A 16,811-nucleotide genomic window follows, 5' to 3' on the forward strand; every position below is an offset into this window, starting at 1 on the left:
GACCAGCAAGCAAACAGAGGGCGCGCACCAAAGCAGGCAGCTAGCACTCCTTGGCAGTCTCACAGCCCAGCAAGGACCCACGCGCGCTTGTCGACGTTTAATAAGTGAGGTAGGGTGTGGGGCGCCGCCAGCAGGACTGGAGTGTCATAACCTGACACCAACATCAGAGGGAATACGGCTTCGTGGGATACGGTGTCGCGGTCTAGGTTTTCCCCACTGCCGAGCCTGACACGATTACAACACGCGTGCGCTCATGAGTTGGTGTCTTGCAGATGTACCGAGGCGACAGAAGCCCTGGCTTGTGTGGGCCCAAAAGGTTTTGCACATAAATACACCATCCGCGTTGCACCATCCGCAGCAACTCAGCAACCGCATCAGCATACTAACTCCGAGAATGTCCAACAGATTGCGCCGAAAGCCTCAACCCAACTGCCTCACGGAAGGTTGTGACGCTTGCCTGGCTTGGGCGGGCTCGCCTGGGAGACGGCCGCCACGTGCATCAATGCCCGCGCCGTCGCCTGCAGCTTGGCTACCTCTACCTGCGCCTGCAGCCCCTTCACCTCAACCAACTGCTTCTCCCTCTCAGTGCCCTCGGGCCCGCATAGAAACGCCACCACGCTCACCGCAACGTTGTCCAGAGCCGCGCCCATGGCCGATTGCTTCGTCCTCGCAGTCAGGACGGCAGCCGCCCGAGCCACGCTCTCCAGCACGGTAACGTTTCCAGCGGCCTCACCTACCCGCGCCCGCCATGCGACCACCAGAAGCGTGCAGCGAAACCGCACAGTTCCTTGCACGCGGTGGAAGTGGGGCCCTCGGCGTGGCGGCGCCGGCATCCAGCGGACTGTATTTAGAGGCAGCTCCGACCAGCAGCACCGGCACCAACAGGATCAGGTTGGCCATCTTGCTGCCCGCGGCCCCACCCCGGCCACCACCGCCGCCGCCGCCCCGCCGCTTCAAGCCTGTCGCGTCCTGCGGATCGCGATCCTCCTCTGGCTGCCGCCCTGCGCCGGCCTCCTCCTCGCCCACCCGTTCCGTGGCGGCGTCCAGAGAAGCTGCCACGCCAGCAGCAGCCCGCGGCGGCGACGGGAGGCTGACAGGTGGCCGCTCCCGTGCCGGCGCCAACCAGTCGAGGCCCAGCAGCACCTGCTGGATCCACCGCACATGCACATCAGCTGCCGCAGCCGCCGCCACCAGGTCACTGGCTTCGCGGCGCCCGCGGCCACCCGTGTGCAGGAGGGAGCTGACAGCCTGCTCCTTGGCTGCTGCAGGCCACTCTGCGTGATAGCTGCCGCATGTGTTGCCGCCCGTCTGCATGACCTGCGCATCTGCCAGCCGCAGCAGCTCAAGCGCGAGCCAGCCCCGCACGGCTGGCCCGGCCTCCACATCCACGCCAGCAGCAGCGACCGCCTGGCACGCCAGTGTGTGAACCACGGCCCGGTCGGCCTCGTCCTTGCCACACGCCGCCATGATGGCGTCGCTGTGGTGGCGGAACAGGCTCCGCGTCAAGCCGTACCAGTGCTGCGCGACCCCGTCGTCCTGCTCCTCCGTCAGCGCTCGTGCCTGCTGCGGCCGAGACGACTGCGCAGGTTGCCGCGACGAATAAGCGGCGCCGTCAGCTGACCGCTGCCGCCACGCCTCAGCCCGGCCGCGCTGCGCCACCGCCAGGTCCGCCTCCGCGCAGTCACCAGAGCTGTACTCGGAGTCCTCGTTCCCGGCAGTAGTGTCAGACTCGGACGCATCGCGGCCGTCAGACGAGTCCTCATCGTTCCGAGCCACCACGCTGTTGCCGCCACCACCACGACTGCGGCGGCGCAGCCAGGGCCGCGAGTGTTGATGCGCAGCGACAGCTGTCCGCGTGGCACAGGTCCACGCGCGGTTCCAGGCACGACGAGGAACTACCAGGAACTACGACGGTACTTGCGAGAGAAGCGACAATTACACAATCTAGTAAGTTACGCAGTGCATCTTTGTGTACGGTATGGAAGCAGCACTCACAGCAGCCGTGCGGCTAGGAATAATCCCCAAGTAGTGCAATCCCCTACACCACTGAGGCTCGGGTTCAAAGCACCAGAAAGCAAAGATACGCGCCGGCAAGAACATGCTGGCGCCGCGCACGTCTTGCTGAAGCACAGCCGCTCCTGTCCGCACGTGCAGTGCTGCACGTGCTTGTCCAGCGGCGTACTGAGGCCCAGGGTTTGCAGCAGGCGGGCCTCCCAGTCTGCGAGGGATGGGGAGCAGCCAGGCGCGCCACGGCTCAGGCCCCCAGCACACCGCAAGGTCAACAACCCACAACGACCTCGAACAGGTTTAATGCTATGACCGTATGACCATGCCCACACACAGCACTGACGAGGGCCCCAGTTGCGCCATACCGCCCCACCTACCGCGAGCGCCCTTGTGGGCGCAATGGAGCACCTCCAGCACCGGTGCCCTGAAGTGCGCCGCGAAGGCATGCAGCGGAGGCAGCAGGTCTGCAAACGGACGGTCACCAGACTCAGCGCAGGTACCCGAAGCCCCACCGCTTTGCCCGCCCGCCAGAAGCCACACACACACACACCATCTTTGTGCTCTGTGACACATACACACACAGACAGTATCACACGCACCACGAAGCTCGGGTTGCTGGTCTCCAGGCGGAAGATAGACACGGCCCCGTACCCGCCGCCGTTCAGAGGCCCCCGGTTGGCGTCGCGGCCGGCGTACCACAGCACCAGGTCCAGACATTTAGGACACAATTAGAGGTTCAGGCTCGGGGTTTGAGTGGGTGCGTGGGTTTCAGGTTTGGGGGTTTCTAGAGTGCAGGTGGAGTTGGGATCAGGGCCTGGCAGGTGCCGGGTCAGGGTTCAGGTTCAGGTTCAGGAGGGATTGGCGGGTGCCGGGCCCAGCGTTAGGCGGCCGTCCTGTGTAAGGCCCACCTGTCAGGCCGAGCCCGGCGCGAAGGGTTTGGGGTGGTTGCAGGGCCAGCGGGGCAGGAGCAGCGGGGCAGGGGCACATAATAGGCGGCAGCCGGGTCAAGCAGTAACCCACTCCAGCGCCGCCAGCAACTCGCGATTGCGCGTAATATACTCCCGGGCGTCGGCGCAGGGGCGCTTCGAGTCAGCGCACCGCATCACCACCCATCGGGCGGAGGTGCGATGCCGGTCACGCCACACGACTGCCGATGCACCGCCGCACGCTAGGTACCAGGCCTCCTGGCTGGCCACCAAGATGACCGGGTCCAGCGTCGCCTCCGGTTCTGCGTTGTGCTCCCGCCAGCTCCCGCCAGCTGACCTCGTCGCAGCTGTTCGCATACATGCTGTAGCCGCCCGGTATTGTTGAAGGGCGGTGCCCTCGTGTTCGCCGTGCCAGTGCTCGTCACGCAAGCCGCCGGGCAGGCCACGCTCCGGTGAGATGCCACATAGCTTCTGGACAGACTCGCAGCGCGGCCCAAGCTCCTGGCGAGCGATTTGTTTCGCTGCTGATGCTGTGCTAATGCGACTCATGGCGGGCTCGGTGACCCGCAACTTGACCCTCCGGACTACTGTAAGACGTTTGGTAGTGACCTGGGCGATATAGACGTTGAGGCTAGCGGCGTCGGTGCCCCAGCTGAGACTGGCGTCGATGTCGACGGCGTAAACAAAGCCGCAGGGATAGTCCACGTTGCGAACCATGGTCTAAGAGTGACCTATGAACAAGTTTGCGTATATGGAGCCGCAGGTCTTCAAATCAAATGGGACCGGCCCAGCCAAAGTTGATGTCGTGAGCCAGACTCTGGAGTAGAGTAAACTGGATGCAATCTTGCGTCTCGTCTTCGCTATGCGCTGCTATTGATAAGCTTGCATTTGCTATGCATTAAAACCTAGCTCGCTCCAAAATGGGCGCAACGACAGATGGACAGTCCCCGCCAGCTCGAACCCAAGCTCAGCGGACTGGTCGCAAAATCAGACAGACTTCGCCACCACTGGGGCTAAACTATTCGCTTAGTTCCTCTGCAGGGCCCAGGAAGGGAGTTGAGCGGGGCAAACACATCAGCCAGCGGGCCCTCCCACTCAGGAGTTCCCCTGAACGCACGCTCGGGCCCGGTGATGACGGGCGAACGCACGACCAGGACCCCAAGCAACGCGTCTCTCGACAGGGGGGTGACGACACGGAGCTGCCGGCGCCGCCTGCCGCTGCCCGGGACCCCACGAGCCCTGCGCCCGCCGCTGGCCCCGGCACGGCCCCCAGCGCCCGGCCCGCTGCCCGCACGTCCTCCCCTCCAGTGGTGATCCTCGATGACGACGACTATGATAATTGTGGCGAGCAGGTAGGCTCGCCGTCGAGCCCCCATGCCCCCGCGAGCTGCAGCAGCGGCGCTGCTGCCAGCACGGGCGTGAAGCCAGCAGTAGAGCCACCAGCGCAGCCACGTGACCAGGAGCCGCCGCTGCTGCGACAGCGGCAACTCCAGGCTGTGGCGCCAGAGCACCGGGAGGAGCAACAGCAGCAGCAACAACACCCTGGTCTGCCTGGGCTGCCGGCGCAGCGCTGGCACGCGGCGCGGCCTGGGTATGCGGAGCTGGCCGAGGCGGTGGCGGCGCGGCGCAGCCTGCCGCCGCCTCCGGGCACAGCGCCGCATAGCCCACTGCCATCAGGCTGGGGCGTTGGCCTGCTGGGTGAGCCGATGCCAGCTACTACTACTGGGGAGCTGGGCAGCCGTTCATGGAGAATGGAGTGTGATGGACGGGGAGGGCTGGGCGAGGCAGGCAGGCTGCGCTTGCCGTGTTGGGTTAGAGGCCAGCTGACTTGTTCGCCATCGCCATGACGTGAGGGTAACCTTGTGTGTGCGGGTTTTCCGCATGCTGTGGCGCTGCAGGCGGGGCGCGTGTGGTGCTCAACTCGCGGCTGTCGCCGGCGCTGGAGGAGATGCACGGCGCCATGCAGGAGGGACTGCTGGCGCAGCAGCGGCAGGTAGGGGTAAGAGCGTGTGGGCGTGTTGTGTCTTTGTTGGGGAGGAAAAACGCGCCCGATCGCCCGTGACTGCAGGCGGCGGCTGCAGGCAAGCAGCAGCACCAACATCAGCAAGGCTCCAGCCTTGTGGAGCTCACGTCGGGTCTGGACCTGGTGGTGGCGGCGGCGGCTGATACCGACGGCGGCCAGCAGGGGTGCAGCTGCTGCCAGCAGGCGAAGCGCGGGAAGGGCCGCGGCAGGGGCGGCAGGCACAAGAAAGGCGACGAAACGCCCACACTGGTGAGCAGGGACTCCACACGGCTCGGACACACACACACACACACACACACACACACACATCGCGCTTTGTTTTTCATTGTGCTCCTTAGCACACACAATCGCATTCGTGCATGCATACTTTGCTCACTCCCCACCCCCAACCACCGCCGTTCGCCCCCGCCAGGCTAGCAAGGCCGCGGCGGACCTGGCGGAGCAGCTGCGCAGTGCGGTGGCGGCGGAGCTGGGTCTGGGCCGGCCGCCCACCGACCTGGAGGTGAGGCCCGGGGGGAAGGGGAGGAGGAGGACGAGGACAGGGAGGAGGACGAGGAGGAGGAGGAGGAGGAGGAGGCGAAAGGAAGGGAAGGGAAGAGTAGGGGAGACTATGGCGTGTGCCCGCAAATGTGCGTCCCTGTGCTCCCCTGCCCCCCCCCCCCCCGTGTGCAGGTGGCACTGAATCTGCCCGAGCTGCTGCCCGCCAACCCCAAGGTGGGCCGTGGGCCGTGTGTGTATGCGTGTGTGTGTGTGTGTGTGTGTGTGTGTGTGTGTGTGTGTGTGTGTGTGTGTATGTGATCCAAATGCCACGCAGCGGGTTCCTCGCTTGCATTGCTCGTGGGAGTCTCTTGCATTGCCTTACACATGCCTCATTCCCTGTACTTCGTCACACCCACACCCACACCCACACCCACGAGGCCTCCGCCGCCGCACGTCCACGTGCCCCCAGGTCCGGGTGATGCGCATCGGCGACCCCGGCGTGCCCCCCTCGGTATGGGACGACGTGCCCTGCATGAGCGGCGCCGCCAGCCTGGTGGCCCTGCAGCCGGTGGCGGCGGGCGAGGTGCTGGGACTGTACTCGGGAGAGGTGCGGCAGAGGGCAGGAGGGGGGAGGTCGGGGCGAGGGAGGGGGGCTGCAGGCGCTGGCGGAGCTTCAGGTGTTTGGGGTGTGGATAGCATGGGCGTGCGATGCTCCGGAGTCGACGTCATCGCCAATACGTGCCTCCTACTCGCTCATTGGCTGCTCGTGCCTACGTACCACCCCTGGCGCCATTACGTTGGGCTCGGGCACATTACCTCCCTGCCCCGCCAATCCCCTCCCCCACCCTCTCCCTCCTCCTCCCCCCAGCTAGCCCTCAAGGCTGAGTACCATTGGCTGTGTGAGAGCCCGCTGCCCGCTTGGGACGACCCCGACCCGCGCCACCCCTGCCCCTACACCTGCGCACTGCACTTCGCACACGAGATGGGCAGGTGGGTGGGGCAGGGTAGGGGGCAGTGGGGGTCTGGGTGGGTGGTGGTGGGCGGGCGCTAGGGGTGGGGCGGGCTGACAACAAGTCACTTGCTAGGAGGGATTTTGTTTTCCTGGAGCAGACTGCTGCTCCTGAGCCACCTGTTTTTCCACTCCTAGCAGCAGTAGCGAGCCGTCCCCAACAGCGCTGCGTGTCGGCCGGTAGCGTGTCATGTACCACAGTCACGTGTACGCCACGCCACGCCCTAACCTCCCACGTATGCCCTCTTCGCCACTCCCAGGTACGCGGTGGATACTGACCTGCCGGCGCCACTGGTGCAGCAGCTGTCCGAGGCGCGGGGCGGGCAGCTGGCGCCCGGGTTGGCCCGCGAGCTGAGACGAGGTGGGCGAGGGGGCCGCGCGTGCGTGTGCGCGTTTGCACGTTGTGTGTCTCAGGAGAGCTTAAGGGTGAAGGGGTGACACTGGCGTGTGCGTATGCGTGTGTAAGCGCGTTTGTTTCTGTTTCACTTGCACGCTACGTCCCCACATACGTACCAGGTGGCGCCGAGTCCGTTGTGTCGCTGACGCTGACGGCGCGGCGGCTGGGCTGCGGCCTGGCGGCTATAAACGACCCGCGCCGCAACTTGGCCGCCACCTGGGAGGAGGACGCAGACTTCGCGGATGGTGCGTGTGAGTGTGTGTGTACGTGTGTGCGTGTGTGGGTGCGCGCGTGTGTGTGGGGGGGGGGGGGGGTTGGGGGCGGGTGGGTGCGCGCGTGTGTAGGGGGCGTTGTTTTCACCATTCCCATTGAGAAACCAGAAGAGGGAAGGCGATTGGACCACCGGTGCAGCCGCCGGACATAACAGCGGGATGTTAATGTGTTATTCAGGTGTAGGCTGCACCAACTCGCAAGGGGGAGCTATGGCGGCTAGCTGCCGTCTGAGACATGTTTCAGCAGCATGTGGCGATGCGGCAGGAGGCATGGTGTGAGAAAGAGGCTGCATTTCCGGGTGCATGCCCTCCTGGCCCCCGCACTCCGCAGGCCACCCCAATGCAGAGCTGGCCTCGGCAGTGGTGCTGGGCATGTGGCCGGTGGTGCTGGCGGTGGCGAAACGGGACATACCCGCGGGCACACACGTCTCGTGAGTGGCCGCGCATGACGTCGCGTAGATTATCCCCCCCCCCGCACAGCCTTCATAGGTCGGCAATCAGGTGCAGGGCGATGCCGCTTGCCGGCACACTGAAGTACCCGCACCAGGCCTGATTACCTTTGCTGGCTGGCCTCATTGCCGGCTTGCACCCGTCCGCCTCCCGCCTGCTCCCGCCCGTCCCCCGCCCCTCTTGTCCGCTCCTGTTGCGCTGTCCGCAGAGCCAGCTACGGCTGTGACTACTGGAGCCTGCACCGCGCCGAGCAGCAGGCGCTCAGCCGCATTGAGCAGGAGCGCCGCCTCGCACAGGCGGCCGCGCAGCGGGCGGAGCGGGCGGAGGCCGCCGCCGCCGAGGCGCGGCAGCAGGCGGCGCAGTGGCAGACGCGGGCGGCTGCGGCGCAGCAGCGGGCGCAGGAGGAGGTAGCGCGCGCGGCAGCGGCCGAGCAGCGGGCCGCCAAGTCGGAGGGGTGCGCCCGGGCTGCGGTGCGGCGGCTGGAAGGCGACATGAGTGAGCTCCGGGCGCAGGCGGCACGCGAGCTGGGGGATGCGCAGGCGCAGGCGAGTGGGAGCGCTGCGGCGCTGGCGTCGGCAAAGCAGCAGCTGCAGCGGCTGCAGGAGGAGCGGCGGCGCCTGCTGCAGGAGCTGGAGGGGGGGCGGCAGCAGCTGGAGCAGGTGGAGGTGCGGTGCGAGGAGGCGGAGGCGCGGTGCAAGGAGGCGGAGGCGGAGGCGCGGGTGGCGGTACAGGCAATGGCGCACAAGGAGAGCAAGCGCGGCAAGGAGGCGGCTGGTTCCCGTGGCGGTGCGCCCGAGGCGCTTGGCGGCCGCGGCAGTGGCGGCAGTGGTGGCGGGGCGCTGGCGGCAGTGGCTCAGGCCAGAGCCGCGGCGGGCAGGGCTAACTGCGCTGTAGGGGGTGCCGGTATGTACACGGCAGCGGCGGCCGCGCGCGCCAGCGGTCGGCAGCAGTGGCGCGCGGGAGAGCAAGCGGCAGGCGCCAGCGGCAGCTGCTTGCAGGGCCCGAGCCAGGGGCAGCAGCAGGCCCGGGTTGCAGCCGGCCAGGGGCAGCAGCAAGCCCGGGTGGCGGTGTGCCGAGCCACCCGGGCGGCAGCGCCCCTGGTGGACCTGTCCCAGGAGGAGGACTGATGCGAGGGGGCGGCCTGAAAGAGCCAGCACTGTGTGTGGATGGATGGAGGTTAAGCGTGTTTGTGGGTGTCTGTTTGCATATGTGTGATTGTAGGCGGCCCGCAAGATCACAGAGAACCGGGTTTCAACATGTGGCAGCTGGCCGGGCGCGTGGGGTGGCGAGGGCAGTGAGGTAAGACGGAAGGCCGGCGAGGTGGAAATCGGAGGAGTGTGTCCTCGGGTGCCGTTGCAGGGATGTCGCTGTCGGGGAATGGGACACATGATTTCGCATATATAGTAGCTCTGGTATAGCATCTCACGATGACGCCTAAAGGGCAAGCCGGCACTGCGCTGCCTCTCTGAACTCCATACCCCCGCCCATGGCACAGCACGCACGACTTCAAAGCAAGCAAAGCCCACGCAGCCGTGTCAATTTTGTATACGTTGCCTTTTTACTCATCCGTATCCTAGCAGACTAACATTTCGACCAGCCCCTCTTGCAACGGCTTGCAGCTTGACCAGCCCTTCCCTCAGCGGGAACATTTCCACCTTTGTAAATATGGAAACAAACTATTGAGACCTTGAGTGGCCAAAAAGTACATCAGGCCTGGAGAATCACGCGAAATAAGCAAAACCGGGCTTCACCGGGCCTGGAAGGCTTTCAGCTCAGTGCCTCCTTCTCGCCCGTGGAGTCCGCCAAATTATACATACATACCACAGCGCATGATTGCAATTCATAGCCCATGGCTTAGCGCATTTGGCGCGCGCTGTCATTGTTTTCTTTGCAATTTGGCGCAGCTGCTAGTCATCATCCCTGAGTGAATGGATAACATAAATGGCACCCATGTGAGTTGCACCTTGGTCAGAATTATGCGGCCATGCTGCTACTGCTTTCCTCGCGAAGGGCCATCGTCCTGTGCCTGGCTTGCAATAACGCACATAGTCTTGCACACAGAATGCAGTGTTGATAGTGGGTTCCGCCCTTGCTTCTCGCTTTCTCGCTGCAGGGCACGCGAGGGGCCGCGGCAACCCCCCAACGCGGGCTGCCTGGCGCTGCCGCAACGCCCAGGACGCCCAGCTCCCTCAAGCGGACTCCGCGGAAGCGGCCAACTGGTGCTGCTTCGCACATGAGGCAGCCCCATATGCTCCAGACCCTTATCACAGCGCACCTGATAGCAGCCTCGCCGGCCGCAATCGCTCCGACAGGCGGCGCAGCCGGCCATGCGGGCACCAGTTCCGCAGCAGGCGGCACGCCGCGGCGACCGGCTGAGCCCCACACGACCGGCCCTTCGGGACTGGACTCCCCACCCGCTACAGCCAGGCCTGAAATCCTGCATCAGGCTCGTGTCGATGGCCCACCTCACGTCCACGTTCGCGGGCATGGTGCCAGCCGCTTGGGCGCCCAGCGCCCGCAGACTAGCACTCCAGGCCTGAGCTGCGGCCAGACCCCCGGACGTCAAGCGCCGGCGGCAACGGCGGCAGCGGCACAGACTTCTGCACCAATCAGCGTGTCGCGGCGGGAGGCGCTGACGACCGCCGCCGCGCAAGCGCTGCCGCCCTCACCTTCCGGCGCAGCCGGCAAGGCCCATTCGGTGTCCAGCACGGATAGCGGCGATGAGCGGCCCGCGAAAGCCGCACGGCAGCGCGAAGCGGATGCGCCTGGCACGGCCGGCGCTGCTAACGCTGCTGCTGCTGCAAATCCGGTGGCTGGAGCTGAGGAGGTGGACGTGCGGCGCATGTTCGGCAGCCAGGACACGGAGGAGGGCCAGGACGAGAGCCCCGGCGGCAGCCAGCAGGAGGAGCCGGAGGGCCTGCAGCAGCAGCAGCAGCAGCAGCAGCCTGGCCAGGGCCAGCACACACAGCTGCACTCGACTGGCAGTAAGGGCCGACGCTCCAGCGGCGGTGGCGCTGGTGATGGCGGTGCGGGGGCCGATAGCGGCAACGAGGATGGCGGCGGCCCCGGCGGGCAGCAGGCGACGCCCGGCGGCGGCGACGCCGACGATGGGGATGTGGGCGACGCACACAGCGAGGGCGGCGGCGGCCTCGTGACCGACCTCGGGGAGGATGAGGAGGATCTCCTGTGCAGCCAGTGGCAGCAGCAGCACTCCTCGCCTGATCGCCAGCCGGCGCGGCATCCAGGGCTGGCGGGGGACACCGACGCAGACGACGTGGGCGCGGAAGAGGCGGCGGCGCAAGGAGCGCGGCCAGTGACAGCTGCTGCACGGAGGCGGCCGCTGCGGGTAGCAGCGCAGAAGGCCAACCAAAAGATGGGCGGCCAGCAGCTGGACCCGCAGCTGACCGCTGCGGCGGCGGGGGCGCAGCCGGGGCCGCAGGCACGGTGCAGGCCCGCTGCCGGCAGCAGCCTTGACGATGGCGGTCAAGCCACGGACTCAGCTTCCGGCTCGGGGGAGGCCCAGGGCATAGAGTGCGCACAGGAGCACGAGCAGCTGCCGCCGCCGCCGCTGCAGCGGGACCCTCGCCGCCCCGGCTACGCCCCGCTGCTGGCCGCGCTACAGCACCGCGCGGCGGCGCAGCGGGCGGCGCGGCAAGGGCAGCAAGTGCCTGAAGCGGCTGCTGCAGAGGAAGGATCTGGGTCGAGCGCGTGGGGCGTCAAGCTACTCGGTGAGGCGGTACGGTGTGTGTGTGTGTGGGGGGGGGGGGATGTGGCTTTTTGTTTTAGTGACCAGATAGCTGGATACCGATAGGAAGGTGTTGGCACAACAAGCTTTTCTGGTGCTGTCGACCACCGCCTCCCTTGTTCTGCTCCACCACTGCTCGGTTATCCCCTGCCGCGTGATCCGACATTGATAAGCTTTCACTGGTATCACGTGTACAGTTTATATCGCGCGTGACGTTGTATTCTACAGGCGAGCGGCGCGCAGTGATGAACATGGTGATGGGCGGCGACCTGGCGGTGCTGGTCGGCGCCGCGCTGAAGGACATGACAGAGGTGCGCGCCGCGTGTGTAACCCATTGGGCCGGATGTAACCTTGGGTGCGGTGCGTGGGTACACGTGATGCGTAGGGGCGCAAATGGGGCGCACTGCGGGTGCAGTGTGCAATGGGCACAGCCTCGATCCATGCCGTGTGGCACACACCTAGGGCGCCCTCACAGTACGTTATGAGTCAGGCGGGTGGCCCGGGCCCCGTCAACGCGCCCTGCTCTCAAGAAGCGACTTGCTGCGTACTTGCTCTCGACTCGGCCACTTAGCGCTCGTGTGTCATTGCTTTATTTTGCACGCGTGCTGATGTGTCCTCTGTCGATCACAACAGAAGCGCCTCTGGACCCTGCCGCGACGCCCAGTGGCACACTCGTCCCATTCTCCAGTGCCGCTGTTGGATGGCAACTTCGGTGACACGGTCCTGAACAAGCGCGAGGTGTGTCAGGGGTCAGGCGGCTGGCCATTGGCGCCGCACCAGCCGCCAACGCCGTCGTAAAGCTATCTTGTTCCGCATCAGGCTTGTCCTCATCGAGCTTGCCTTAGTGTGCCTGACCCATGTGTCTGAGCGGCTGGCATTTGCTATTTCACTGCGGCTCGGCTGCGTCCAGCAGGCGGCGGAGGCGAAGAAGGCGGTCCTGGCGCAGCTGACGCGCAAGCTGCGGGTTGCGGTGCACCAGCGGCTGCGTGCGGAGGACCCCAACTTCGCGGGCAGGCCGGAGGGCCTGACGGACGCCCAGGTACGAGCACTACTTGCTGGTGTAGGAGCTAGCCCCTGGGTCTCGAAGCGCTGTTAGGCTCGAGCGGTGCTCCGCGCACTCGGGCTTCACGCAGCGGGGTCCCTCCGTGCCATCAGCAGCCGCAAGCCGCATCCCTGCGGGCCTTACCGAGTCGCCCTGCACGTCGCCTGTGTGAGTGTTGCAGATTGCGGCCAACCTGCCCGAGTACCTGCCGCCCTCCAGCAAGGTGCGGATCTGCCGCTTCTGGTCATGCCTGTCACTTCCCCATAGAGCAATCTGCGTCATGCGTCATGCTGGTTGGACAGCCCCGGCACACAGCTATTTTGATGGCGCAGCCGTACTTGTGTACGTGCGTGCCTCTGTCCTCCTTCGCCGCCGCCCGCACACATCACGTCCCCCAGCTGCCCTTGCGCTTGTGCATGCCGACACCTTCTTTCCCTGTCTCCGTCGCATTCCTGCAACACCTCCCTCTGCTGTGTCCGTCCCTCGCGCGCGCCCCTCAGGTGGTGATGTCCGTCATCGGGCAGGGCCTGCCCTCCGTGTTCGATGACGAGCCGGCGCTGCGGGGCGAGGACACGCTGCGGGTCAAGTCGGGCTGCGAGCTGCGGCCGTACGAGGTGGTAGGCCTGTACAGCGGGGAGGTGAGCGCGAGGTGGCCGCACTGGCCAAGTGGCAGGAGCGCAGGCGGTCGCAGGGCGGACGAAGTCACCGCCCTCTTGACTGAGATTGTCGCATGTAGGGTCGGCGGGTTTGTAGCAGGTCAGCGGCGCACGGATGCCCCCGCCTCCCATACCTGGTGTGAACTGCGGCAGCTGGTGATGCGTGTCCACCCTTGCACATCTTCCCGCACGCCCAACCGTGCCCGCAGGCATTCCTGTACGAGGACTGGGAGGCGCTCACCAACGCTGACCCCGAGCCCGGCTCTCACTTCTCCAGCTTGTTTGCGCGCAAGCATGAGTTCGGCAGGTGCGCGCGCCAGTGCCAACACACAGTGTGCCACTGCTCCCCGCCGCCGTTAACTTATCTGTCCGCGCACGATCTGTCGTTCTCAGGCGCGTGTGTAGTTCCGCATCCACACACACACACACACACACACACACACACACACACACACACACACACACACACGCGCGCGCGCGTACACACACACACACTCGCTTTCTCATGTCGCCGTGTCCCTTGCTTGCTACGTCACACACGCTGTCACAGGTACGCGGCCGACGCGCGGCTGCCGGCCCCGGTGGTGGCCCGGCTGGGCGAGCTGCTGGACCCGGAGCTGGCGGGGAGGCTGTGCCACACAGAAGGTGGGCCCGGCGGGTGCAGGGTGGGGGCAGTTCATGCCAATCCTAAGTGATCCAAGACCCAGAGCTGTGGCCCCCGGGCCGCGTGCGAGGGAGCGGCAGCAAGGGTACATGGGGAGGGTGTCGCGTGTGTATCGCGGAGGTCAGTTGTACAGTGGTATATGTATGAAGTCGCGGCCATGCGTGCGTGGGCGTTTGGTTCTGGTTCTTATCATGTGTGGGCTGCCGCATTGGCACTGCTGCCGCGCAGCTGCTCGGAAGTTCTACGTGTCAGCGGCGCGGCTGGGCTGCCCCGTCTCGGCCGTGAACGACCCGCGCCGGGACGTCAACGCGTGCAGGCCCGTCTTCCGAGCAAGTGAGTGGCAGTGCCTTCGGGTGGACCACCTGACCCAGAACCGGCTTTCATTATGTGCCCACCACGCTCATGAGGATCCCTTGGGTTTCTGTCGCGCCTCCCTCCTAGGTGCGCCTTTTGGCGCGGTGCGCGCCTCCCGTCCCCGAGCGCCTCCCTCCCTCTCTATGCTCTCCCTCACCCCTCGCGCTTCGCCCTTCGCCCCGCAGCTCCCAACGTTGCGGTGGAGGTGGTCGACCTGCTGGGCTGCCTGCCGCTGATGGTCATGTTCACGCTCCGGCGCGTGCCCGGCGACCAGGAGCTGCTGTACGACTACGGCGACGACTACTGGCGCCTGCACCGCGAGGAGAGCCGCGCGGCGGCGGAGGCGGACGCCAGTGCCCAGATGCTCGAGGCGGAGCGGGAGGCGAGGCAGAGGGTCGAGGCGCGCGCCAGGGAGCTTGAAGCGGCGCTGCAGACGGAGCGGGAGCAGCGGGCCGCGGAGCAGGCGCGGGCCGAAGCGGACCGGGAGCAGGCGCGGCGGCTGGAGCAGGCGCTGGAGGAGGCGCGGGCGGAGGCCTTGCGGCTGAGGGGCCTGGCCGGCGGCCAGGGCCTCATGCTGGCAAACGCCAACGCGCATGTGGTGGACTTGGAGCAGCAGTTGGTGAACCTGCAGGAGCAGCGGCGGCTGTCGCAGCAGGAACCGCAGCGGCTGCAGCAGCAGGAGTTGGGGCGTCACAAGCCGCAGGCCTTCACGCCGCTGCCGTCGCCGATGGTGCACTGCGAAATCCACAACGATAGTGCGGCGCCGGCGGCCGCCATGGGGTCTGCTGCCGTGGGCCCCGGGAAGGAGCCTCAGGAGGAAGTGGAGAAGGAGGAGGTGGAGGAGGTGGACGTGGTGGTGGTCGCCGACCAACAGACGCCGCCGCAGACGCCGCCGCACCCGCTCGGCGAGGCCCTCTCACCTCGGGACGACCACCTGGCGGTGCCAGCACCGGAGGCAGAGGCGGAGGCTGGGGGTGTAGACGTGGGCACTGCCGCGAATGAAGGGCCGGTGACGGAGGCAGAGGCGGAGGCAGAGGCGGAGGCAGAAGCGGTGGCAGAGGCGGCGGCAGAGGCGGTGGCAGAGGCGGCGGCAGAGTCGGTGGCAGAAGCGGTGGCAGAGGCGCAGGCAGAGGCGCAGGCAGATGCGGAGGAGGACCTGGCCGTGCTGGACCGGGAGGCGGCCGCCACGAGCGCAGGCGGCTCGCCGGCTGCCGGGACCTCGGGTGCAGCGGTGGGTCTGGCCGGCAGCACGGGTGCGGGCCTGCCGCCGAGCCCCACCGTGACGGAGCTGCTGGCCTCCATCGGCGCACACTGCGACGCCACCAATGACGCCTTCCAGGCGATCGGCCTACCAGGGCACGCAGACACCTCGCCGGCCGCAGCAGCAGCCCGTGCGGACGGCAGGGGCGTGTACAGCGGCACCGCTGCAGCGGGTGTGCCCGCGGCGTCGGCCCGGAATGGATGCTTCATTGCGGCTGCAGCGGCCCGCGCTGACGCGGCGACTGCCGGCCCGACCAGCAGCGGCGGCGCGCACGCGGGTGCTGGCAATGGTGCCGCCGAGCCGGGCCCCAGCCGGGACCGGCATGCAGCTCCAGGCATGGCGTTGGTAGACACACAGGCGGAGCAGACACAAGGGGAGGTCCAGGCGCAGGAGCAGGCAACGCAGGAGCTTAGAAATACACGCAAGCGGTCGCGGGAAGGTAAGGGGGGGCAGTTGCTTACAACCATGTCTTTCTGGGTGCCGCAGAGGCGCTTGTACGAGTGCAGTGTAGCGGTCGTACACAGGCGCATATGCAGCGGTGCAAAACTTCCTGGAATGGACATTGCACTAACGTGCGCCCCGGCTGCCTTGCCCGTGCAGCACGCGAGCGTCATCGCGACAAGGTGAAGCCTGAGCACATCGGCAAGCTGAGCCTCCGGAGCAGTCACCGGACGAAGGCGGTTGCGCGGGCCGCGAAGGCCGCAGAGCAGGCCACTGCAGCGGCCGAGGCGGCCCGGGCGGCGGCAGCGGCGGCCGTCAAGGCTGCAACAGCTTGTGTGGAGGAGGTCGCGGTCGAACGCGCCGCGGAGGCCCTGCAGTGCGCCGATGAGGCACGGCAGTACGGCGATGAGGCGGTGGCGGCTGCGGAAGCGGCGACGAGGACGGCAAGCAATGAAGCGGAGGAGGCGCGGGCGCAGGCGCACAAAGCAGTGCAGGCGGCGGGCCAGGCGGGCCAAGCGCAGGCGGCGGCCGAGGCGGCAGCGCGCGCGGCGACGGTGGCGGCGACGGTGGCGGCGCGGGCGCCAGCCGTTGCAGCGGCGACTGTGAAGACCGATCCAGCAGCCCAGGCCGCAATTGTGGCCCATTCTGCGGCGGCGGCGGCGGCGGCGGCGGTTGCGGCGGCGGCGGCGGTTGCGGCGGCGGCCGCCGAGGTGATAGACCTGACCATGGACGAGGATGACTGAGGCCGGCCAGTGGCGTTGACTGCAGCAGGCGGCGCTTAAGCGCTGGCTGCTGTTGGTGACATATGGTTGTGCCACGATGTTTGTGATGCCCTGACTACCGCATAACTTGGACACTGCCGTAGGTTTGACTGTGACCCACGACTGTGGCCCCACAACCCATGTCCTTGGACACGTGGTTGCTTGCTGGCCCGCAGCGGGTTGGGCGTGCGTTTGAAGCTTGAGCCTGTACATTGCGGCTTGCATTCAAGCTAGCCTGTACGCGGCACCATTTGACCCGAGCCGATAACGGGAGGTTTAGAAGCTGGGATTACGTGAGCATGTGGACTTGGATCTTGAGTTTT

General features: G+C 66.6%; 3 protein-coding genes across 6 annotated transcripts; 2 read left to right on the top strand and 1 right to left on the bottom strand.

The window, feature by feature from the left end:
- Positions 1-222: 222 nt before the first annotated feature.
- CHLRE_16g658250v5 (uncharacterized protein) lies at positions 223-3,509 on the bottom strand. 2 transcript variants are annotated; one of them, XM_043070936.1, is made up of 5 exons: positions 3,050-3,509; positions 2,607-2,622; positions 2,385-2,431; positions 2,149-2,218; positions 223-1,801 (listed from the first exon to the last, which is right to left on the bottom strand). In XM_043070936.1, the coding sequence occupies exons 1-5, from the start codon at positions 3,288-3,290 to the stop codon at positions 730-732; spliced, it is 1,446 nt and encodes a 481-aa protein (XP_042915579.1). In that variant the 5' UTR covers positions 3,291-3,509; the 3' UTR covers positions 223-729. The 2 variants fall into 2 exon arrangements, with proteins under 2 accessions (XP_042915579.1, XP_042915578.1); XM_043070937.1 differs by lacking the exon at positions 3,050-3,509 and having other exon boundaries at positions 2,385-2,471; positions 2,607-2,809.
- On the top strand, positions 3,390-9,121 carry CHLRE_16g658300v5 (uncharacterized protein). 3 transcript variants are annotated; one of them, XM_043070938.1, is made up of 11 exons: positions 3,390-4,631; positions 4,832-4,932; positions 5,002-5,205; positions 5,369-5,458; positions 5,629-5,670; positions 5,906-6,043; positions 6,305-6,426; positions 6,706-6,806; positions 6,962-7,087; positions 7,446-7,545; positions 7,773-9,121. In XM_043070938.1, the coding sequence occupies exons 1-11, from the start codon at positions 3,854-3,856 to the stop codon at positions 8,689-8,691; spliced, it is 2,721 nt and encodes a 906-aa protein (XP_042915581.1). In that variant the 5' UTR covers positions 3,390-3,853; the 3' UTR covers positions 8,692-9,121. The 3 variants fall into 3 exon arrangements, with proteins under 3 accessions (XP_042915581.1, XP_042915582.1, XP_042915580.1); XM_043070939.1 differs by having other exon boundaries at positions 4,832-4,926; positions 6,962-7,093; XM_043070940.1 differs by having other exon boundaries at positions 4,832-4,926.
- Positions 9,122-9,169: 48 nt separating this feature from the next.
- On the top strand, positions 9,170-16,811 carry CHLRE_16g658350v5 (uncharacterized protein). Its single transcript, XM_043070941.1, has 12 exons — positions 9,170-9,516; positions 9,678-11,292; positions 11,538-11,620; positions 11,943-12,047; positions 12,223-12,348; positions 12,533-12,574; positions 12,852-12,989; positions 13,217-13,314; positions 13,558-13,652; positions 13,900-14,004; positions 14,211-15,725; positions 15,887-16,811. The coding sequence occupies exons 2-12, from the start codon at positions 9,813-9,815 to the stop codon at positions 16,468-16,470; spliced, it is 4,371 nt and encodes a 1,456-aa protein (XP_042915583.1). The 5' UTR covers positions 9,170-9,516; positions 9,678-9,812; the 3' UTR covers positions 16,471-16,811.

Source organism: Chlamydomonas reinhardtii, chromosome 16 (assembly GCF_000002595.2).
Source record: "Chlamydomonas reinhardtii strain CC-503 cw92 mt+ chromosome 16, whole genome shotgun sequence".
Classification (NCBI taxonomy): domain Eukaryota; kingdom Viridiplantae; phylum Chlorophyta; class Chlorophyceae; order Chlamydomonadales; family Chlamydomonadaceae; genus Chlamydomonas; species Chlamydomonas reinhardtii.